This window comes from Anser brachyrhynchus (genome assembly GCF_964034855.1).
Source record: "Anser brachyrhynchus genome assembly, chromosome: 13".
Lineage (NCBI taxonomy): Eukaryota > Metazoa > Chordata > Aves > Anseriformes > Anatidae > Anser > Anser brachyrhynchus.
In genome coordinates this window covers 3104779-3130339 of record NC_137708.1, presented here as the reverse complement: position 1 = coordinate 3130339, position 25561 = coordinate 3104779, and the positions used below count along the sequence as shown (strand labels likewise).

Here is a 25561-nt window from a genome sequence, read left to right as displayed (position 1 = left end):
GGTATCATTTCTAATTTTATTCCCTGCCAGTTTGGGCTCTGTCTATTCACTTGTGAGCTGAATATCAAATGGCTGGGTCACACCAAAGCTTAGCTGAGTAACAGGAACTTGGAAAACTCACGGTATCCTTCTCCAGTATGGCAAAATGGAACAGCGTGTCACTGCATTGAATGTGCTACGCACTGGTTCATGATTTCTTTTAAGTGGCTGTTTACTTTTGAATAATAGGTATCACAAAAAGCGCACGGTTGTGTTTAACTTGTAGGGCAAAGGAATAATTGTCAAATGTCACTTGATAGCATTTGACGGTTGTCCCATCAGTTCTCTCTGAGAAAAGGATGTGCAGCTTATGACAATATGCAGATTATGTTCCGCATATAAGAGGTCAGTGATAGCTGATTGATCTGAATGAACTACTGGGGGGAAAAAAGCAGGTCAAGATTCCCGAGATGAATCAGACAGTGCAGACCGTCCAAACCTGAAACTGTATTGTAAGGGATCGGGTAGATCTCCCCTTTTTTTTTCTTTACTTTGTTCCACTAGATAATTTTCATGCTGGCTGGAAACGTTAAAGATTATTTCTCTTTTAAAATAATTGGAAAAATGTTTTTAAGTGTTCTTACTGTTTTACCTTTTGCCATACTGAGTTCTAGAGAACTTCATTCTCTGAGTTTTGTCTTATTTCTGTAGTAACAATGCCCTGAAAACAGTGCACCGTGAACAAAAAGGATGGAAGTTTATCCTGATTCATCAAACTTGAATTCACAATTAATCATGAAGCTTTATCTTTGCGAATCCCTAACATATATCCTGTTTCTGTAAGGTCACAAATTTCTCTGCATTATTGTGCTCTTACAAAAAGTTCATAGAGTTTCTTTTTAGATACATTTCAAAAGGCAGTTTGGTTGTTGATACTTGCTTGGTGCTATTTTCAAGAATGTCAGTTTATATTAAAAGTTTTTAAGAGCTGGGATTAAAACATTTTCAAGCTAGTAATATTGCAGCCATTTTAATGTTAAGTGAGCTCAGTAAAAATAGTAGGTATCACTTGAGGAAACAAAACTTTTATTTGTTGTTAATTAATTTATGTCACAAAATCTACAGAAAGGTAATCCCCAGAGGTTAAGCCTGGTTTATAGCAGATTTAGGAAGTTAGGATAAGGGGATTTCTCTTCACCAGACCAACTTTAACTGTGCTGTTTTACAGGAGAGAGGTTTTGCACTTTGTTTGTGGGATGTTCCTCTGGTGAAGAGTTTTGTTCAGAGATGCCCCAGGGGCTGGGGGGGCACAGCCTGGCAAGTGACTAACTCTTGCAGGGGGCTGACTTCACACGGGGGCCCAGGATTCAGGCAGGTGCCCTCAAACTAGACTGTCTGCAAATGGAAAGAAGAAAATGGTTCGCTGACCATTTAAAAAGTGGGAAATCTAAGTACGATTTAGCGGGGCAGTCTCTGGCACAGAGACTGGCTTAGTTACAGGCAGTCAGCAGTGAAACGCGGAGGGGAGCTGAAGGCAGCTGTCTCGGAGGAGATGCCGCGTTTTAGGCAGGAGTGCGTGTACGGTGGAGCAGTAGATTGCTTCTTATGATCAGCCATGGTACGTGGTGTCGTAAAACGTACTCATCCCACAGAGATTTCTTCCGTTCACTGTTCAATACTGAGTTTGATTTGTTGACCCTTGCTGCAGCAGTGTCATTCTCAACTGTATGTATGCATCAGAGCAAAGTAGAGAAGCACGACCAGATTGTTACAGAATCTCTTAACAAAAGCTGTTTTCTGTAAAAGTTACAAACACATCCAAAAGTAACTTCCTCATATTTAGCTGTCATAATTTAGTTCATTTAAACTGTGTCTCCTTATAGTATAAAAACAGATAAGTTGTAATTTTGGTCTAATGTTTTGGTAATTTATTTTATTTTGAGTGTTGAGACTTCTTTGTAAGTGGAAAACAACTTAGTATATTTTACCTTTTGAATTTTCTTAGGTTTCTTTTTCTCTTTAGAATATTTTTTATCATTATTCCATACAAAGAGTATCTTAAGCAACTGTATCTTAATATAGGTGGAACTTAGAGGAATCGCTACTTGCAAGAGGCCACCCTAAGACAACCAGAGGTACCCTATTCTGTTGGGGTACTTCTCAACGCCCTTAAAATTTAAGCTGCTCATAGCCAGTAAAGTTCCCACGCTACAGTTCATAGAAGTAGAGAAATAAGTTCTGGATCACACTTGAAATTCTAGTAGAAGTTTGGTTTGGTTGTTGTGTGGTCTTACGTTCTCACTCTATACCATCTGCAGTGTAGCACGCTCAGTAGATATCCTGTCTTAAGTCAATAAGTGCTTTTCCATCCTGAATGACTGAGGATGGTAACAGGCGTGTTCAAGCTAATGTAACAATTAAGAGGACTATGATAAATGCTAATTAAAAAAAAGTTAACAAATCTTTTACAAAACTATATGACAGACATGCTTTATTTTGGTTATTTTTTGATTGTCTGATTCAGAGATTAAGGCTTTTCATTAAAAATGTTGTAGTACAGTATGCACAATACTTTGCCTTCCTTAACATAAGTGCTCACATTGCTTACAATTAGTCATGATACGTGTAACCTTTATTTTTTATGTTTCTAGGATGTGTGCAGTATTTGGTGGTATCTATTGTCTTCGCCATTCTGTGCAGTGCCTTGTAGTGGACAAAGAATCTGGACGGTAAGGGCAATATAAGTAACCTTCTGTTTATATACAAAATACAGATGAAAAATGCGTTAAGTCAATTTAAAAAAAAATGATTCTTCAAAGATCCTCCTCAGTATTAATAACACATCAACCTTGATTAAAAGTAATTTGTGTATAGGTCCTCCAGAACAAGGAAAGTGGGTCTAGAATATAGAAACTAAATTAATTTCCCTGTGATATTACTACAGCTCCTGATCACCCAAGCTTGGAAGACAAATCATTTCAGCTGCCGGGGGGCTGGTGATGAGTGATGTTAGTTTTCCTTGTGGCCTTACCTACTCTAATTGATTTTCATCAGATGACAACAAAGCCCTCTGTTATTGCATTTTTAAAAATGGAGCTCACCTAAAGACTCATCAGATTAATCTTTGCTGATAATGCATGTCACTCCAAGAGAAAAGACTTTAATGAGTTTTTAGGTAGATTGTTGTCATAAACTATGCTGCCCTCTTATCCTAGGATAAATTCTTTTACAATATCAGGCCTGTAGGCAGGTGTAAAGTTGGAAAAGGCAACCCATAGTTTTTTCCATAGTGGCAATTTTTTCATACCTCTGTAGTTTGTCATGGTTTCTGTTGCATACATTTTATCAGTTACTACTTACTCTACCTGCAGACTTTAGCTCTTAGGAGTCTTTTTTTTTTTCCAGCTGTAATTGAAAAAATTCATCAGCAAATATTGGAAAATAAGCTATAAGATATGTAGGAACATTTTATTAGGAATATTAGTAATTAAATGATCAGTGTACTAGTTTGCTTTCCAGTTTCACTGCATATTTGTTTCTTTGAGAGCATGGTACTAGTAGCTAAAACAAAGTATTTTCAGCAACAGGATCATATAACTTTTTTTTTTCCTAATCATTCAAAAAAGTCTTAAACATCCTTTTCACCATAGTAAAAATGTCACTCAAAAGCCAAGTTTCTTTGAATTAAGTGTATTTTCTTATCCAGATATTCATAAGGGATATTTTCTCTTTATTTTCTATTTTCTCTCACCAGAATGCAGTACTGCTGTTTACTTGTGAAAAGTCTCTTCCTTAGTGTTACGTAGTAAACTAACCATTTCTCTTGCTAAGATCATCACTATTTCCTTTCCCTTCTTTCTCTTTCTTCATGTTCTCTCTTTCCTTACTGTGCATTCCCTTCTCGTGCCAGCTCTGTTTCCTCTTCAGGCTGCAGTGTTTTGCCTACTAGAAATCATCTGTCAGATTGTTAATGAGGGTATTCATGAGTTACTGAGCTTTTGAGTCAACAGGCCATTAATAGTAGTTGTTAATAGGCAAATTCATATCTCGTTGTTACCACAGCTGTCCCTGTAGTTTGAGACAGCTTATCTTGACCGCAAGAAGGTTAAACTCAGAACAATAGACATAGTTAAATTATGCAATGTTCATCACTATTTTATAAAGATCTCCCATAGGCTTCCAAATTTCATCAGTATCTTCATGCAGTTAGTTTTTTAGTATCTTTAATATATGTGCTTTAATACAAGTAGGGAAAAAATATAAATACAGTCTTGATTTTTTTCTCAAACTTCTTCTTGTTCATTTAGAGTTTTGGTTTAACCCTAAATATTACCATAGGTCATTTCAGCTCTTTTCCAGACTTGGCTGACATTATGTCCAGCTCAAGAGAAGTAAGAACCAATTCAATAACTAGTTGAACTGCTTTTTTATTTTTTTTACTACACGTAATTGTATATAGAGAGAGCAGTAGATTTTTTTGTCCTGAACCACCCAATTATTTTAATCACGTTGCCATAGCCGTTTTTAAAGTTCATGAAAGTAATATTCAGGGAATTCAACATGAAAGTATGCAAACTTTTAGACATACTTGTTTTAAAGTTTCATTAAGTCACTCGAAAATTTCTGTTTTTTTAGGTATCGTATCAGATTAGGTCTGGTGTTCTAATACATAAGCAGAACATCCTGTACTCTTGATAGAACTCTGATGCTTCATTAGAAAATAAAAAAATACATCACATTGATTAGATTGAGGAAAAAGCAAATTGAATGTATTCATGGTTATTGTTTTCTTTTTTGTTATTTTCTCATTTTTATTGTACATCATTTATCTGACTTTATCTGATAAATTTTAGATTATTTTAAATTACATGGGTTGCATTAATACTAATGGTAGACATTTTATATTGATCACTTTTTAAATACATTTCCAATTAAATAATTCTGTCTCAAAAATGGAAAAGGTATGATAAATGGAAATTTATATGTCTGTAATAAAAAGATATAGCAAACACATAGTCATTTACATATCTGTCTTGAAATATTGCATACTGGCTTTGTCAGTGCTGGTAAGTCCATTTCAAGGATGTCGCCCTTAGTCCATTAGTTTGGATAATGAGCCCTATAAAGTACATTTATAACTCGTGGCACTGCAAGGAGATGGATTCTAATTTTCATCCTTTTATCTAGACACATTGAAAGAAGGTCAATGGAGGGTTCTGTATGATTCATTGTCCCAACACATATCAGATGACAGAGACCTGATAATGTCAGTGCATAAGTGTCTTCCATATTTGGAAGCAGTACTTGAAAGAAATTTTCTCAGCATCATCCTTTGAAGTAAAGTGGAGACTGATATTAAAAGCATTATCTCTTTTTCTGTTTAAAATCTTATCAAGTGTATGACCCGATAGCTATTCCTGAACAAAGGAGAGGAAACAACACTTAGCAGGAAAATAAAAAGCGTGTAGTTGCTTTTGCTGGCTTTGAGTGATATAACATGACATTTAATCAACCTTTCCCCTTCGATAATGTTTAGGGGGGTGGCAGGGGAAATTGTTTCATAAACAATAAGAAAGGTTATAATTAGATATGAACTGTAGCGGCTTGACTTCCTTGTTTATTTGCAGTATTCAAATGAGTGCTTGAGAAAGAAATCAGGTTAACGTTCAGAAAAAACTTCTTAAAGTTGCAAGAGAAACACAAACACATGTTGAACAGAATGCGATTTGAAGTGTGCAAAAAGTACGGCATGTTTCCAGTTAAACAATACTTGTACCATTAGACTTTTAATTACTGCTTTGCAAGTTACCTGCTGCATTTGAATGTCGGTGTATTATGTAGCATCCAGGTTCCTACGAAACAGGCATTAGAAGTTTTATACAACTCTCCTTACTTGTTATTAACTTCTCACATTTTTGCATAAGCATAGCCTGCACCCTTCTTCAGTTCTCATTTTTGACTAGAAGAAGCAACAGTGAAATCCTAACGCTGCTAAGGCTAGTGACGACTGGCTGCTGTTACTTACTTACGTTTCGTTCTCATCTTCTGTAGTTGTATAGACCCTTCTGAGCACAGAAGCTAATGAGTAACTTGAAGCTACAAAAGTCTTGTTTATTTGTAAGGCATAACTTGCATGTCACATAATTACTTATACAGGAATTGTGCTGCAATAAAACATTTAAATCTTTTAAGGGATCTCCGTTAGGCATCCTGCTGATGTTTTACATGTTGCTCATGCATGTGTATGCATGTGTGTAAAAAAAATTGAGATGCTGGTTCAGAAGTATTTAATTAAAAAAAACACCACAGTAACTCACATATCAAGCATATGTTAGGTAAAGCTAATTCACTCGATTTTTACAGTAAATTTTCTGAAGAAGTTACAGAAAAATCTTAAAATATTGTCTCAGAAATCAGTATTAAGCCTTAAAGACCCTTAGAAGATGGATACAAGTTATAAAGAAAGAAATTGTAGTGAACATATTTTACTTACACTTCAGATAGTAAAACACTTTCATTAAAATAGGTGCTATTTAAACCTGCAGGGCTTTCTCAAAATGTTTGCAACTCTCGGTTTGAGTAAAACAGCTACAATTAAACAGATTACAAATCACAGTGTAACCTTGAGTAATGAATATAACAAGAATACAGTTATCCGTAGAGGAATCAGCAGTAGAGGCTGGTTTTAGTTAGTACCTCTATGCAATTCCCCATTAAAATGGGGAATTTGTATCCTGTTCTCAATTTAAGCTCTCTGAATAATTTGTTTCCTATGGTTGGCATTTCTCTACCATTTATTAATGTTAATCTGTTTTATGTACACTTGTCTCTTGAAAATTTATATACTAATGTCACAACATATAATTATTCTCGTATCATTTTGACTTGCATACATTCAGAGAGGCTTTTTTTGGTGGGTGGTTGTTTTTGACTTTTCAAGTGTTGTCTGAGGCAAATGACTGAATACATTTGCAATGCAATCAAACAGTATCTATTAAGAACATTTGTGCTGCTCTTAAAGCAGTTACCCTTTTTGTTTGTAACTTAGAGATAAATGTTATATTTAACCACAAATAATACAATCTTAGAAGCTTAGAAAAGTTCTCCGGGAAAGTCTGATGCAAACATTTCTCACAGATCTTTTCTTACATCTCTTAAATTAATTTACCATTTTATTTGTCAATTATTAGGAAAATAAACTTGCCTTTGGTAAAGGTTGCTGGGGTGGGGGGCAGGAATAACACCGTGTTAGGGTAACACCTACAAAATCATTATGAGTATGACTTTTCCACGCTTTGTGAACTGTGAAACTTGACGCCATTTTCACATACAAGCAAATAGCAGTGTTACTAGCTCATGTTTTGTTTTCCTTAAAAAGCGGCTACTTTATTAATGTTCTAATATTATTGTTTAGTGAAATTGTATGTAAAAAATGTCATATATACCATGTAGAATGTATAAATATATGATTTCTTTATCAATTTCAGATGTGTATTTAGAGGTTCACATGATAAATGTGTACAGATCATTTGACCCGCATAAATGATGTTCTGTGTAACTCAAAATTGAAAAATGTGTATACTTTTGTTACTTTATATCTGAGTTTATTAGTTTGGTTCAAATTTTTTAACAGATGCAAAGCAATTATTGATCATTTTGGACAAAGAATAAGTGCCAACTATTTTATTGTGGAAGACAGTTACCTTTCAGAGAGCGTATGCAGAAATGTATGTTACAGGTATGTAGCAAAACAGTAAACGTACTATGTCTCTTAAAACAAAAGAGCACAGTGCAAATTAAAGAGATTGTTTCCTGCTTAATCTTTGCAGCATAGCTTAGTTCTGTGCATAGTTTTTCGTCTTCCTTGCATATACTTGAGAGCATAATGTATTTTCTATGTTTATGTTTCCTTAAAGGCTCGTCTAAATCATATTTTCCTTTTCCTTTTAAAAAATCTAGTAGGTGCATTAGGGGTTTCACGTTTGTTAAAAAGTGCTTAGAGGGTGCAGGTGCTTTTGCTCTTCTTTCTTTAAATTTGTTCAGGTATAGAGAAAAATAAAAAGTCCTTGTTTTCTCTGTTTTTTGTTGTTGTTGCCAAAAGCATTGGACATATGGTGCCTTTGTCCTCAAAATACTGCAGATATGAAAATAAAACTATAGTAAAAGGTGCAATGCAGAAATAATTATAGGCCATGGAAGAGTAGAGATTTGAATTCACGAACCCCACTGTAGTATATTTCCCATTAGTTCAAAATGTCCTGTGCTGTTTGGAACGTAAAAAGTCTTCTAACATGCTGCTACTAATCTTCATAAAATAAAATAATTTTTTAAATCGGAAGGATATTCATGCTGCTTTATATAATGGCACTGACTCATTAATTCATCTATTTTTGTCAATTAAAATAGTATATTAATGTTCCAGATGTGGTCCTACTTTATCAACAGGCAAAATGTCTCACCAGTAATCATACTAATAAAGATTGTATGCTTAAATAACATTCCCACAGTATTATGCATAATTTGGAATTGCCAAAACTCTGAATCCAAATTGCAATTTTTTATGTTTCAATACCACAATTTTATTTATTTTTTAATTGTAGGCAGATCTCCAGAGCAGTGCTCATTACAGATCAATCTGTACTAAAGACAGATTCAGAGCAGCAGGTATATACCAATTTTGTATCATTTACTTCTTTATGAATTGTATGTATTGATATTTAAACTGTTGTTTAAGTGTTATGAATTAGTTTATGGATTGGTTTCTGCTTGAATCAAGCTTTTTGGTCAGCAATCTCTACTGATAATTGTTTAATTCATTAGTTTCTCTAAAACTGCTCGTGATTTTACTCTATTGTAGTTCAATGACTTGGATTTCTCTGTTGTTTGATGCTATGGTAATTAACGCAGTTTCTTGTCTAAGCTTTGTTCGAACATTTTTGTTTTATAACATTCACTTTTATAGCTTGACATTCCTTTCATACATATTCAGATCCTTCTTCAAATGTTTCTGCTTTGTCAATCTTTAATACCCTTTAGAATTAAGGCCTGCGGTCTGTGTTGTGTTTTTTTTTCAGTACACTGCCTGTGTGCTTCCATTAATTTTTACAGGTTAAATACTATCTACAGAATAAGAATACAGACGAGAAGCCTGTCCTTCCTAAATCTTGTTACTAGTAGTCTTGCATTAAAGTACTCTCATTCTCACATACCAATGCTCTTGCCAACAGGGTTTTCTGTTTCGTAAAAGAAACACATGCATCATGGGTTGTATATATGGGAATAACAACTGCTCCTCGAGAGCTTTTTATATATGTTGCAGAAATACATATTTATGGGATTGATAAACTTTTGCAGGTGACTGAGCACATACACAGGTTTCTGTGACCATACATATACCTAGGTATGAATTTATTGGTAAATATGTGTGAGGCTTAGGTAATCTTTTTATTTTTGCAAAAACATAAAGATTTTTAAACTTAATAGGTTTATCTTTCAATAGCTTTCCACAAATCAATGTGTATGTTTGTATACATATGTCTGGGTATCCTAAATCTTTTATATTCCAAACTGTGCTATATGGCTATTGGTCTAATAATTACCTATGGTATTCTTAATACTGTGTTTTACTTGCAGTACAGTGCATAGCCATTTTTAATTAAGCAGTTCATAGGATATTAGAGTTGCAGTTTGTAACATTTCAGTGTACGTTAATACAGCATAGATGACATTACATTTAAAATTAGTGTGATATTCAGAATTTTCTCTTCTCTTTCTGCTTGGCAGGTTTCCATTTTGACAGTGCCTCCAGTGGATCTAGGACAACCAGCAGTCTGTGTCATTGAGTTGTGTTCCTCAACTATGACATGCATGAAGGACACTTGTAAGTATGGGATATATGTTCTCTTAACTGTATTACTTCCTACTAGACTAGTATATTTATTTTCACTTATACAATAATAAATCTTTCCATTAAAAATAGTAATAATTTAAAGCACGTGAATCTTACTGATGACATGTCCTTAGAGTTTGTTTGAAAATGGATTACCTTAGCTGAAGTACCTGAAGTACACTACGTTTTGGGGCTTTTTAATTTCTGAAAGGTTTGGCAGAGGTAAGATTATGTCTAAGCTTACACTCTCTGTCTTGTACTCTAAGGAGTGCATCATGATTTGTTTGAGGAAAAGATACAAAAATGCACTTAAGAACTTTATTATTGTTTAATTCTGCATTGGATTTTCTAATTCTGTCTAAGAAATGACCTTTTTGAAGGGACATTCCCAGTATTTCCATTAAGAGTTTTATAAGTACAGAGCTTTATGACTTTTGTTGGTATTTTGTGTGAACTTCAAATAGATGAGATAAGCAACAAAATAGTCATATGGGGTACTTATTTTTCTTTCCAAACTATTTTTTTTTTTGCTTTCCGTTACTCAGATTACAAGACTGGGGCACTCTGGAATATAAGTAGAATTAGACATCATCTGACTAACACTTTTTAACAACAACAACAGAGTAATAAATTGTAATAATGACCAATTTATTTTACTGGTACCCAGGCCTGAACTCAGGTATTTGCATATGAAAGAAGAGTGAACTAAATGATTAAGTCACTCAAAGTTATATTTCTTACTTGTGATAAAGTGATAAATCTGCAATTAAGAAATTCAGTGCCGTAAAGCATAATGTTAATATTTAGTCCTTTAAATAGCAGGTTTACTTTTTTTAAGGGTTTATACAATGCATATGCCAGGATGTGAAACTAAAGGATTCATGCTAAACAGATGTAATTATTAGTTTCATGAGAATTTTTGTAATGCTGAAAAATTAAGTTTGTGTTACTTAATTTTCTCCATTTTCCTTCAGTTTCATAAAAAATGTATTACATTCTTTAATGAAATTTGTCTTCATGTATATAAATGAAATAGTTGTTATTTAGTAAAGGGCACTATTTCATAAATTTATATAAATATATTTTTTAAATTTTTACATCATTATCTGTGAATAGGTTTTAACCTGACTGATTTCTCTTTCAAACAATTATTTAAGATAAGTATACAAATACATCTGCGCTTTGATCACACTGCATAAATGACAGGCACATAATCTGTATTGCCAGTTGAGTGGAACCAAACTCCTTCACTTGCCCTAAAAATTGAGACTGTAATGATGAAATCATGAACTAAACTCATCGTTCTTCTTGCTAGAAGAATTACTTGAAGACAAATGTTGGCAACCACTGTAACTAATGCAGTTATACCTGAGTAAATCAAATATAATCAAAATATATACTGATGACTGTAACTCATAGCCATAACCTTAAAGGTAATAAAAAAGATTTTATAGGAAGTAAATCATGTGAACTTTAGTGATTTATAGCGATTCTTTTTTTTTTTTTTGAGGAAAGAATAGGTTGTATTACAGTGTTTGGAGTTGTAAACATTTAGTTAACAATACAGGGAGAGTTTCATTATCGCCACCTGTTTTCATTTGCCTTTGTTGTGTTTTTTTTTAGCACATGCGCCTTTTAGATACAAAGTTTGATTTTGGTTAAATTCAAAAATGAGTATTAGTGTTTGAAGGTGATTTTGTGTGTGTTAGCATACAATCCAAAGGAAGAGCAGGAAGGGTTAAAATTCTGACCCTCTTGGAGTCCTTGTCAAACTTTGTAGCATAACTGGGGCCAAAAAAATCATTCAAGACATTTCTGGTGTACTTGTGAATGAAATAATGAAACAAATGCAGCTGGGTTTCAGAGTGAAAAGGAAAATGTCATATTCATTTGAAATAACATCATAGCTGTACTTCGCTATGAAATTGATCAAAAATATATTGTGATGAAAACAAATGAGTCCGTGAATTTGTACAAAGATAGGCTCGACATCATGATGCTCTGACAGATACTTCACTACTGATGAGTTTCCAGGTAATTGTTCAGTAGCAAATGAGTACAATTAGGTGGGTTTATAAACTTTAAAATGTGTCTTTTGAATATCTGAATTAACGGATGTAAATTCAGGTGGGATAATGTAGCAGAGCTCTATCTTGTGAGAGACCAACGGGACAGAAGAGGTCAAACTACACTGAGTGATCATCTTATCTAAGAGTCAGCAACTTCACTAGTTTGCAAAACAGAACAAATAAAGGAATAGTGTGCTCCATGAAGAAGCTGTTCAGCAGTTTATTTTCATGAAAACTCAGACATGAGCAAGAAATCCAAATATCAAATCTGTGTTATTTAACCAAAATTGTGAATCGTCACAAATACAAAATTCACTTTAGTGACACTGATTAATCCATGCTGTAAGTTGATTTTTGATCAGTTACACAGTTCCACAAGTATCTTACAGTCCAAAACCTTTTCATGTCATCTTTTCCAATATGGGATTGCTGAGCCTTGTGATTTTTTATGTATACAGAGCACCACTTGAAATCAAGTATGTAATATCAGTTTTGCAAGTTACAAGTTATTACTTGTCCACCTAGCATAAATTCACCCTTACCTAAACACAAAACTCTTCTGCTATCCTGTAAAAAGGTAGAGAAATAAAACGTTGTAGAGCTTCTTTGTTATGTTGTAGCAAGGGATTGTGTGTGTTACAATTTCCATCACAGAGCAGTTCTCTGATGCTCAGCAGTGCTTATCTTTAAATTCAGTCTGGCTTACCAAAACACGACTCTGTTCCCAATGTTTTTTGTTGTCCTTATGGCTGGAGAGAAATAGCGAAGTGCCAGCCCACTTGAAAAGTAAATTAAAATATGCGTTTATTCACTTCATCTCCTATTTACTGTTTAGTACAATACAAGAAATGGAAGTCTTGCTCAGACTTTTTCCTTCAGTGAAGAAAGATAGTGCACCGAGAAGTAAGCTTGAGTAGCCTAAGCAGGCACGGAATCAAAATTCCAAATTTCTGCTCAGTCCCAATTCAGTTGTTGTTGGAGGGTGTTGATGAAAGAACTGGTATTTGTGGGTGTACTATGTTGTTGAACTATTGGACTGTCAAGGATTATGGAATGTACTCAAGAATATTCTTGGGGTTTCTAGAGATCCTTAACTGATGTTTGTTCATCCAGACTCCTGCTCCTGCTTTTCCTGCTATCAGTAGGCATCTATTCATAGAATGATATTCTCTTTGTCTGCACTGCTGATGTTAAATTATACTTTCATCTTACCAGTTTATATGGAGGAGAGAGATAATTGTGAGATTCATGTGTGAAAGACAGTTATTGGGACATGGATCCCTCGTGTACTCAAGAACTCAGAAGAAGAATGAGTAGATTCCGTTGGAATTAATATAATTCGTGTGTTTTGTGGAGGATGAGAGCATACGGGATTCGTGTTTTGTTGGCTTTTTGTTTGTTTTGAAGTAATTTGGCAACATTTCTTTGGAACAGGAGTTAGTATTTTAAATATGTGGACAAGAGCTGAAATGTAGTATCTGTTTTAAAATGTGTAATCCTGTAGATTTCGTTCCTTTTTAAGTTTGTGCAAAGGTTCACCAATAAAGTTCTTAACAACTATATATGTATGGTGTATATCTGTATTTCCATAATACAGCCCTAATCTGTTTTAAAGGAAGTGATTTATATGAAGAGCAGTGACTTCTAAAAGCCTGCTGTGCCTTTTAAAAAATTTTAAGTGACATCTGTATATCTGCGTACTGGTGATTGTAGTTAATTTGTGTTCTCTTTTACAGATTTAGTCCATTTAACGTGTCCATCGACTAAAACTGCTAGGGAAGATTTAGAGCCTGTTGTACAGAAGTTATTCCATCTAAATACTGAAACAGGAAAAGGTAAAAATAAATATATTTTATATAAAAAATAGAGCTTGCCATTTTATCTAAAGTATCTGTTACTGAACGTCTGAATCCGTCACCTGGATGAATGTATGGGGTAAGCTGCTACTTAGAAGACAGCTTTTCAGAGTGAAAGAATCTGTGTTCAGAGGGGGATCACAATTAGGCAAATGTCAGGTTTCTTATATTTCATGATCTAATGCTTCAAGTGTTCTTCAGTAGTTTAACTTCAGTGTACAGGGACTGTAGATTTAAGTGTCTAGAACCTTTTTAAATTTTAGCTCTTTTTTAGCACATGGCAACATATTTGCTCCTCGGCATGTTTTTCAGTAGAGAAATGAAGTATTTGTGCACTTGTTTCCTTCCCTTTTTTTTTTTTTTTTTTTTTACATTATCCTGGTTTCTTCACAAAAACCCACAAAAGTTAGGGGTTAATTAAATCACAAAACCCCAAAAGTTAGGGGTCTGCTTTTTTCCTCCAGCTGCCAGATTAGGCAGAATTTATTTGCCTTCTCCTGTTCTAAAGCTGTTACTCATCCTTTCTGTCTTCAAGTGCTTCCTTGCTTGCTGCTTTGAAATTCTCTGGATTCTGCTTTAAGCAGTGGAAGTGTAAAGACTTTGTTCACTGTGGTGTTACTGGGAAGACAGATTTCCAGTTGTTTCCAGTAATTAATTATTTGATCCTACATTTAAGAAACTTTGCCAGCTACTTTCATGGACCTCAAGATGGACAGTTTCACAGAGTTGTTGTTGACAAAGCAGTTGTCCCTGAGCTAGTTCCTTTGAGCTAGTTTCACAGAAACACTTGAAATTAAATCACAAGATCTTGAATTTAATTGTATTTTTGATAGATGCTCATATAACAGATAATGTGCACACTGAAGCTGCTGCTATATTCTAACTCTGGCAAAGCATTTTTTTAAATAGTGTGCTTATACTTAAATGCAGTAAACAGTAGTTCTACTATGAGAAATCAATGCTCAGCTGTTGGTGGAAGTGTTTGTATATACACAAAGTAGTAAGTTTTGGATATATTTTAAAACATAATCGGTTTGCTTATAGTAGTTGCTCTTAAGTTTCACTCCTAACTTTGTGTATTCAGGTAGAATTTTCTCATGTTAAAAAAAAAAAAAGGCAGTCTTTTATGTACACAGTCTTTGTTTTTCCTCTCAGGGCTCTGTAACCAAGAAAATGTTTCATAAAAGGATGGTTTCTGCTTCTCGCAATTTTGTTTTCCTATGTTTTTTCCCATTTTTTAATTTTTTTCTTCTACCCTTTAATGAAAAAGCAAATACCTTATTGTTTTATTAGACAGCAAACTGCTTTAAATAGAAAGTAAAAGATTAAATAAAATGCATTTTCTTAACTTCTCTTCTTACAGGAAAGGGAAGCTTTATTTTGATGTCCTAAAAAAGTATTTTTTTAATTAGTTTGTCTTTACAAAACGAATATGTTGTTTACAAGTAGAAAATAGAAAACATTTTGCAAATGAAAACATTATTAGATTGGAATGCTGCAAACACTTTTCATGCTTGTATTTGTTAATTTAAAGCCTGCTAATTTCCAAACATTAACCTTTAAAGTATATCTTAAATTTTCAACACAGTGCCAAGTGTTTTGAAGACTCAGTTGGTGAAGAAAAGATTAGCTTGCAGTTTAGCGTCTTCTAGTCATTGGGGGAGGGGAGATGGCATTAATCTTAATGTTTAAAGTGATCCAGTTCTGAAATGATATATTGTTTAGAACCTGACTGAAATTCTTCTGTAGAAACTCCGTGATCATAGGGGTCCTCAGGTGCACTGAGGCACTGAAAAGCTAGTTTTCCCTGACACATAGGCCTTTTTATCATCAGGATGAGGTAGTGGTCGTATTTTAATTAAAATGTCAGAACAAATACTGTTGGAGTTATTGAAAATGAATCACCAGATAAAGTGAGCACTGGGCCATGGCAGGTCAAAGAGGCAAAGTCACCTGGAGAAGAGGACTCCATTCATTTTCCTGCCTAAATGAGGAAGAAGTAACTTTTATGAGCAATGTGAACTTTTAAATATATTAAAGAGCATCTTGCCCTGTATTAAGGCTCAGACTTTCACAGGCTGATGAATTTAATTTATATTTCAAATTGTTCAAGATGGTTAGCACCTATTTTTTTAAAGTATTTGACAGTTATAAACAGATACTGAAGAAATAGCATAGATTTATCTCTTTTTTTCTAATTCAACTGTTTTAAAATACTGTTTTGAATGTCGTTACCTAGTAGTTTCTTCCTTGGAAAGAAGTAAATCTCACAAGGTCTTTTACAGGCTTCATTTATTTTAGAGGAGCTAAAATACCAAAAAGGGGATGGCAAATATGCCAAACAAATAGTATCTATTAAGCTCAGAATCTATGTTGTGTATTCTTCCATTGCATTCTGCACTGTTAAAAAGTGACCTTCGTCTTCCGAGCTTTTCTTTGCCTATATGAGAGGGATTATATCAATGTGCAAAGTAACTACAAGAATATATAAATGATGAACAAGCACAGTGTAGCTAATGGTCATTTTGTGTTTGTAATGACTTGTACTGTGTTACAATACACCTCAACAAGTGTAGGTAAATTAACCAATTATTTTCATTCAGAAGTGTTTCCAAAGTATAGGGATTTTACATACTACTTACTTCAAATAGCATGCCTCTGATTTTAGCTAATTCTTTATCTACAGTTAGTAAGGGAGAGTGGGGTGATATTACTTTTTTTTTCCTTAAACAATGCCTTTGATTTAAGGCATGAGCCTTGTCGAGTCTCCTTATATCGGCTTGAAGATGCCCAACCTTTGAATCATACAAAGGTCCATTGTGGAAGGAGTTCCCATACAAAGATAAACTATTAAATGAGGAGGAAAAAGTACGCATGAAAAAAAAAGTCTTTGCATATGGAATGCAGTTCTGAGTTGGTTCAACCCATGGAGGACTTATTTAACCCATCATACACACATGGAGTCTTTCCTGAGTAAACTAGATAACACAAAGTGAAAAGTGGTTAAATTTAGACCCAGGCTTCTTGGTACTCTTCCTTTATGTGATAAGGCATTCTTCTGTGGCATACCATGTACAGAATAAGTAGAGTTTGCATAATTATGGAAAACAGAATTATGATGAAAGAGTGCCTCAGAAAAGAATGGAAAGTAAAATTAATTAAATAATTTGAAAATACATGTTTATTAATGTAATTTCCTGTTAATAAACTGACTTCTAGTATGCTAGATTATGTTTTTATTTTATTACATATAAACATTGATTATGGGAAACACTTTTTTTTTTTAATCTTTCTAGAGACTGAAAATGAAGAATTGGAAAAACCCAGAGTCCTCTGGGCAGTATACTTCAACATGAGAGATTCTTCAGGAATCGACAGAAATTCATACAGCAGCTTACCCTCAAATGTGTATGTCTGTTCTGGCCCAGACTCTGCTTTAGGAAATGACTGTGCTGTCAAACAGGTTAGTCAGACCAATTTTTTTTGGTTGCAGAATTTCAGCTTTAAATACAGTCCATGCTTTTGTTCTGGGTTATTCTGCTTTATGGTAGGTAATCAATACAAATACAGCTATAAAGCTTCGCAGCTGGACACACAAAATTCTTACTTAACAAGCAAAGTGAATGTCAGTGGAATTGAGAATGGAAGAAACTTCAGAAAAGGACAGTTAGTGTAGTAACATTAGGAGTAGTAGATGGTTAGTCTGAAAAGGTAAAGGGCATTTATAAGGCAGCAGTACCTGAAAATGATGATGTTGGGAGGATGGTTCCTTTAACACTGTAGAAAGGAAAAACTGTCAGTTCAGAAGTACAGAAGATAACTCCCCAAAATGTGTAGTCTTTTGTCTGTAAGGTTAAAGAAGAGATAAATTAGTAGAGAAACAGTATAAATTAAAGGTCGATCAGAAAAGCCCATCTACAGTTCATCTTGGAAAAATTGTCAAAGTAGTGCAATACCTGCAGGAGACAGCCACAAACCCAAAACGTATTGGAAGAAAAAAAAAGGGGGGGAAAAAAACAACATAATTACTAGTCTCGCTTGTTAAGCTACCTGTTAAGCTTACCTTCCCTTTGCTTTAGTACCACTGCATTAAAAATTTATGGCGTAATTGTGTCTCTGATGTCATTGAGGGGAATTTCACTCAACTCATCATCTTGAGGTAGTATTTGGCACCAAATCACATTCAGTTTTGACTTTAAGTTCTCAGTGTCTATGTATGTAGTTCCAGCTAAGTGGAATCCTGAACTGAGACCTACTTGCAACTTGCCTGGTAGTAGGCATAACAGACCAGTACTCACTTTGAGACACAGTACTAGTGCTCTGAAAGAGCAAGTGAAGAAGCTCCCTAGTCAAAGAGTAAATGGAGAAGTGCTGAAGTAGCTGCCTTCTCTCTTGGCAATAGACAGAGTACTCAGGAACACCAGATCATCAAGGGTAGTTACATAGAAATTGTCAAGGAACTGCACATTAAATATCTGTTTGTGCCTTCCCCGCTACTATTGAGCAGAAGACAACAAGATCTTGAGAATATGCAGTTTATGACTTGTTCAACACAAGAAGAGTACAGGAATGCTTCTCCTTTGCTCTTCCATTCAAAGGTGTGCTTTGATAAGGAAGGTATAAATTCTTAGGCAAATGTACCACAGCAGTCACTGCGATGTCAAGGTACTTTCAAACCTAATGTATGAGAACAATTTTACACCTTTGTAGGATTAACTGGCACTACTCATTTTTAAAGCTGTTTTTTTAATGGCCCTCTTCAGAGAATGTGCATGCCATCTTCTAACTAGTTGCAAGATTTTTTATGAGTAAGTCATAAACCTCTTAAAATAAGAGTTTAAAATGTAAAGGCTGACATAGCCTGAACTGTAGGGTCAGAACAGTGTAATTAAGGGCTAATAGTACCCTTCGTTTTCCTTTACTAGGAAACCATTTGCCTCCTGATAGGACAAAAGGATTGTCAAGACAAAAAATAATGCAAGACAATTATTATGGTAGCAGTTTTAAATTGTAAATGAATTCTTTTTTTAAAGAGATTTTTTCAACAGTTACTTGAAACACTGCAAGTTAAAAGCTGTTTAAATTTGTTTTAAAACAGCCTATTTCTAATTCAGACAGCCACCATTTCTAGTATTCAGCTTTGTTTTTTCTGCATTAAGAGCTCCTATTATTACCAATGGGTGAGTAGTGGTATTATAGATCAAGCTGTATGTACACAATCTAAGTACTGTAGTTTGCCTTCATGTGAAATCTGTTGGCAGTCAGTGAGGTAGATGTTAACTGGACATATCTCAGAGGAGAAGCAATTGAAAGAGCCTGACAGTGGTTTTCAGAAAGAGTAGGAGTTACATTTTTTTTAACCTGTTTTAAATTTTGAAATACATGGTCACTATTTAGAGTGAAAAATATTTAGTATAAACATGTTTATAATTAAAAGTCATGAAGAAAAAAACCAACATGAAGTGTATGTGAGGACCAAATAAGGACTGGGCTGAAAATAAAGCAGAACTCAAAGTTAGGACACACCCTTCCCAATTAGTGTACAGGTACTCTCCAGACAATTGGAGAAAACAAATGTAAGTTGGTGTGCCCTCTACCCCCAAATCCCTTTTATCTTCCTAGCAACGGGTGAAAATCTCTAAACGTGAGATAATTACAAATTCATGGATGAGAAAGCTATTAATAACTAAAAAAAAAAACAAACAAAAAACTGTGTATTACTCTTGGGATTGCTTGGAAAATTGAATATAAGTTCTCTAATCAATTCTGCTTACTGTTTTAGTGATAATTCCTATGATTTATGTTTTCATTACCATTAGTATTTCTAATTCCTCTGTTATGCTCTTTGATTGTATTGGTGATACGTTACTTAGAAGGTGAGGTATCACAACCTAACAACTGATTATCTCAGTATACAGATGACTTAATTCTTGTTTTATTTTAATTTAGTTTTCTAAATTCTAGTATAATATTGATTAAAATTTTAATGTCTGTATTTATTTGCCCTGAGGATAGGCTTAATCAAGTGTAAAGTCCTGTTTATGATTCCTTCAAATTCTGTACGTACAGATTTCTTCCAGATTGCTTCCAGTTTTCTGTTTTTTGCTCTCTACAACCTGACATGAATTGTCATGTACTGAATTAGTATGCAATGTTCCCTGAGTTATTTCAGATTTGAGGCATCTTCATGTTTATAAGAAAGCATTATGATGTCATGCCAATATTTGTGCTTTAACCTGTTTCCTTTTTTTTTTTTTCTTTATCTGGAAGGATTTCATACTTTTTAAAGCATGCTGTATTTCCAAGCTCTGTTAGTTTGGTAGTGTTCTCTGTAAATGTTGCTACAAAAGCCCATACAATTACTCTATGTGCCATCAAAACATAGTAACAACAAAACATAGTTTTGTTCAACTTTAAGTAGTTTAACAGTTATAAATTAGAATATCTAACTGCAAATGCTTTGCATGCTTATGTCTTAATGCTTAATTCAAACATACACACTTGGTACAGCTCTGGTACACTTAAATTGTTGCTTCAATATTTAGTAGTTACTAACTTAATTACAATAAATATCAATGTGCTGTAATGAAGGAGATGTTAAATTATTATTGGTTATTCTGCATGACTTCAGCTGGGTAAGGTTAACTTAAAAAATTGTTAGGCCTGAAAGCATGCTATACCATTAAATTGTTCAATTATAATTAATGTCATGATGTCCTACATAGATAAGATACTGAGAATTTCTTTCCACGTTCAACCTCATAATTACTTGACTGTTTTTGGTCACTGCCTAATTGGAGGCTGAAAAATTGTTCAGAAATGCAGCATGGAGTGTTTGTTCTATTTTTTCATATGTTTAGTGCAAAATATGGTACTTTTCTTCATCCGTATTCTATTACATGTAGTAATTCAAGTATGTTTTTGGAATGTCAAGGGCAAGCGCAAACTTGAAATCAAAAGTCTTTTTCTTACCTTCAAAAACTTAGCTTGTAAACCTTTTGTAGGATATTTGCATCCCCTTGTCCTCCAGACTTACTTATTAGTCAGGGTTTTGAAATTACAGACTCATCTTTTTGCAGTAGATAATAGATTTATATATATATATTTCTTCATATACTAATATAAATAGTTTTAAAATGATTTTAAATGGGTAAGGAAAAGTGAAATTTAGGAAGCAGAGTGAAAAATTAAATTGAACCGAGAGTAGACAAGGTCATTTGAGCAGTTAATAATGGAGCCCTACATCCATGTGCAGGTGATACAAATCCACTGCTGGTGCGCAGTGAGGTTTATCACAGAAAGCTGTTTGGTACATGCTCAATGATGTATTAATCTGAAAACAATTCCCCCTTGTCCAGGAATCCGCATCATGTAATCAGCCTTTGCAGTTGGCATTAACTGACCCTACTGTCAGCTTTTTCAGTGTAGTGTCTGGTAAAAATATCAATATAAAGATGAACTGTATTCTTTCCTACGTGGGAGCTCTTATCATGGGTCATCCTCAGGGCGTAAGTTTCCTAAATAGACAAAATTGAGAGGCAATATTCCTCTCACTCTGAAGAAACCCAAAACATAACCAGGATCTGTGTCTCCATTTGCCGTGGAAGCTTAGGGGCTTGGAAAAGAAAACCTTTATGGATGTTGTGGTGGTTTAACACCAGTAGGGAGCTCAGCACCAGGGAGAGAAAAGTTGATGAAAAAAGCTCATAGGTTGAAATAAGGATGGGGAGACCACTCGCCAGTTGCTGTCATGGGCAAAACAGAGTCAGTGTAAGGGAAGGTAATGTAATCTACCACTAATAGACTAAAGCTATGAGAACTAAAAGCAAAACTAAAAACACCTTTATCCCATCCACCCTCTTCTACCTCCCCTGGGGTCTGCAGTCGGTCCATAAGGCTTCATCCCCGCTGCTCCTTCATGGTCACTCTCTGCCCCTGCTCCAGTGTGGGGTCCCAGGGGACAGCCAGCTCCACCACGGGCCTCGGGAACTGCTGCTCCGTGCCTGGAGCACCTCCTGCCCTCCTGCTGCACTGCCCCTGGGGGCTGCAGGGCTGCTTCTCGCTCCTCTCTTCCAGCTGCTGCACACAGCTGCTTTTTTCCTTTCCTAAATCTGCTCTCAGGGGCACAACCAGTGACGCTGAGTGGCTCAGCTCTGGGCAGCAGCGGGTCGCTTTGTGTGGTACCTGGAGCTGGCTCTTACCTGACATGGCAAGGTCCTTCCCATACAGCTCTTCATGTTTGACTGGAGCTAGAGATATTTTTGTAGTGGAAAAGATTTTTTTGGAGAACTGCAAGAAGGTATGGCAATTCCTATGTTTTTACAAAAGGCCAAAGTATTAAATCAATATTGATCTGAAAGAACAGATGTTAATCTTAAATATCTACGAAATACTGCTGTAAGGTATTACGTTTCAAAGTGAAGTTTATTTTGTGTTTATTTTTCTTAATAGGCTGAAACTATTTTCCAAGAAATGTTTCCTACAGAGGAATTTTGCCCACCACCGCCAAATCCAGAAGATATTATTTATGATGAAGATGAGATTGCATCAGAAGAGTCTGGACTCGGTAATTCACCAGAGACAAAACCTGAACCCTCACCTGAGGAAAGCAGTAGCAGAGGTAGTACTGCTGTTAAAGAACATAGTGAAGAATGAATTGGCTCTCTTCTCTTTGTAGACAAGGCAGTTGAAAGAAACGAAAATTTTAGAGAGGAAGGATAAGAAAAAGAGATTTAAAAAGCCCATAACTACTATTTGTGATTGCCTTATTTCCTTAGCTTGAATAATGTTTCTTATTCAAATAGTTTCATTCATAGCTAAGATATTTCTAAATAAAGTCATAGGTCCACCAGATCCAGGGGTATTTATAGCTTAAAAATAAATAAATATAATAGAACAAAACATTTGAATTTAAAATGTTAAAATTGACTCATTTGTGAGAGAGTTTGGTTTTGGTTTACATCTTGGAATGACATCTTTTAAACAGGCAAGTCAAAACTAATGTAAATAACATGCAATTTTGCTTACCAGTCAGAAGACCATCACCTATTTCAAAGTATGACATTTCTACTGAAAGTCATTGTGTCTATGCTAATTAAACAGTTGTATGTAAACTTCATCATCTGTCCTTCAGAGTGCTTTTTAGGAATGTAACCTAAAGGCAATAGTATTAACAGCTCTGGGATGGCTTTAGAATACAAAAGACATCATTTAATTTGTATCGTGAAAAAAATCTTGTATGGTTTTGAAGCTGATGCCATAATTTAGAAGGAAGTATAATCCAATGGGTGTTCTTCACAGGAAACTGTTTTACATTCAGAATGTTTTATGGTTTTGTTTTGTTTTTTTTTTTGAAAGATTTAGCAGTTGCGTGATCAGACATTTTTTACCAGTGGCTTAATTTACTGTAGTCAGGAAAATAGCACAGTTTAAGCTTAATGCTAGACTTCCTAACAAAACCAAAAATCATATACTAAACATAACTGTTGTCACATTTCCTTGGATTTTTTGCAACATTGGACCTCTAATAAGCCAATAATTATTTTTTTTGCAAGTATGGTGTCTGAGAAGTTTAGATGATGATTGAGGTTTTCCATGCTGAGAAGAAGGTTCAATTTAGAATTCCAAAGGTTTATATTGATCCCAGTTAATAGGATTAAAACTAGAGTGATAGGTGTACATGATGTGTTTTGTAATGGTAATCATAAAACATTTATACAGTAAAATTTATTGAACTATTTATAAGTTTAGTTTGTATGAAGAATTACAAAATGAGAACGCTGTTGTAAATGACCAGGATAGACTTGCATTTCTTCTGAACAATTCTTCAAATTAGATGATGAAAAGTATTTAGCATTTACTTTAGGATTTACCTTAAAATGTACACCCAACATATCAACAGTGTGTCTAAGTATAGAGATCAGTGAATTTTTATGAGCCAGTTTAAACTTGTACATGAACTTAGTTACAGTTCTAGCAGTACTTAAATACTGTATGTAAATAAAAATGCCATAAAATTATGAATATTCAGCACTGTCTGGACTTGACACAACCAAACTTCTGTACAGTTTTGCAGTGCATGTTCCTGCCTTTAAAATGGCTTCGTGCCATAAAGGTTAATTTATTTATTTTTTTACAGCATGACCGATACGGTTAACTTCATTTCGTCTTGCATCATAATACATTGTCCAGTTTGCAATTCAGAAATGAATTTATTGGTGCTTACATTCTTTGTCTGTTGGATAGGCACCGTTGTGTGTATAATCCCAAAGTCCTTAGAAAAATGTCGTTGAAATGTTTCCAATATTAAACAACAGTTACTTGTGGATGCTTGTGGTTGGGCAGTTACATATATTTATAGTATTAAGCAGACTTTATTTAGCAGTAATTTCGTGCCTATTGGAAAGCATGAGTATCTGGTAATTGTATTTAACCATCTGCAAATCTGTAAAAGAACTAAGCGGAGGACATAGTACCTGTTCGTCTTTCAGTAATGGGGATCATAGTTGAATTTTTCATCTTCTATGTTTACAAGGAAATCATCAATGAAAATTAAAGGTTTGCTTGCAAGTGCATTTTTGTGTGTTTTCTTTCAATTAATCAAGAAAAGCAGTTCATTTGTTAGCGGAGACTTTCTGATAATTCTGTTCTTCACCTTCAGCATGCTGACATCTGTAATAGGATTGAAGTTTAATATGTGTGACATTATGTTTACATAAGATAGCAAGTAGTTTGTGTAAAGCTTCGTGTCCATATGAAGCAACGTTTGATAATCCTGCAAATGTGATTTTAGATAAAACAGAATAATCTACAAGTTGTAGGCTACGACTTCACACTACATTGATTGCTTAAAAAATGTTTTTCATGTCTTGTTCATATGGCAAATGGAAACATAAAATGCTTTTCCTATGGTACTTGAGTACCCAATAGCTTACTTGCAATAGCAGTAGATAAGACTGTTGATCTTTTATTTTACGGAAATCATGCATTGAACTGCATTTTGTTCCTGCTTTAAATGATTTAAGCATACAAAGTGAGGGTTAGGCTTATTTGAAGTAGTTTTTAAGGCTTGTCATACAGGATGTATTCAAAAGATAACATGACTTTTTAAAAACTGGCAATTTATCTGTAGGATTATTAATAAATCAAGTTAAAGAAAGATAAGGTTAATTGAATTTTTAAACAAGTAGCTGTATTATCCTTCAAGCACCTTGGAGCTCATACAATATTCACACCTTTTTTTTTGAAGGAGTGCTTTGATATGTTTGAATTCCTTTTTTAATGAGTATTTTCTTTTTAACTTGGTTAATTGAATTAACCCTTAATATTCAAACAGTTTTATGCCACTTTCCCTTCTGGTATTGCATTGCCTTATCTGTATGACTGCAATTAGTTACCCTTCCTTTGGAAGTATTTTCAGCCATGAAGCTGCTACGTCTGCTTTTTCTAGTGATGATGATGCTTAGGGCCATTTGACAGGTAATCATTAGAACTTAGATCCTTGCAGGCTATGGGGTCTTTTCTCCTATCATTGCAGGGGGATTTATGTAGGTAACTCCTATTAATGTTAATGGGACTTGCATGTGTAAATCCTCCTTGCATCAATGGGAAAATTGACCCCTGGAAAAAAAAATCTTCGTGTGAGACTTGCTGATTCAGAAATGAGGCACTATCAGCTCTTGTGTGGAAATGCGAAGAGTGGGGCACATGCCAGCTTGCCTTTTGATGGCTCACTGAAATGCTCTGAAGAGGACTTCTGGAATTTATTT

At 34.5% G+C, this 25561-nt stretch overlaps 1 protein-coding gene across 1 annotated transcript in view; it reads left to right on the top strand.

The window, feature by feature from the left end:
* The window catches only part of CHM (CHM Rab escort protein), a 63326-nt gene extending 38959 nt beyond the window's left edge, over positions 1-24367 (top strand). The window contains exons 9-15 of the mRNA XM_080554406.1: positions 2631-2708; positions 7613-7717; positions 8580-8643; positions 9763-9859; positions 13674-13772; positions 17090-17256; positions 22245-24367. Coding sequence (XP_080410532.1) covers positions 2631-2708; positions 7613-7717; positions 8580-8643; positions 9763-9859; positions 13674-13772; positions 17090-17256; positions 22245-22448 — 814 coding nt within the window. The 3' untranslated portion in view covers positions 22449-24367. The remainder of the gene's footprint in view (positions 1-2630; positions 2709-7612; positions 7718-8579; positions 8644-9762; positions 9860-13673; positions 13773-17089; positions 17257-22244) is intronic.
* Positions 24368-25561: the final 1194 nt, after the last annotated feature.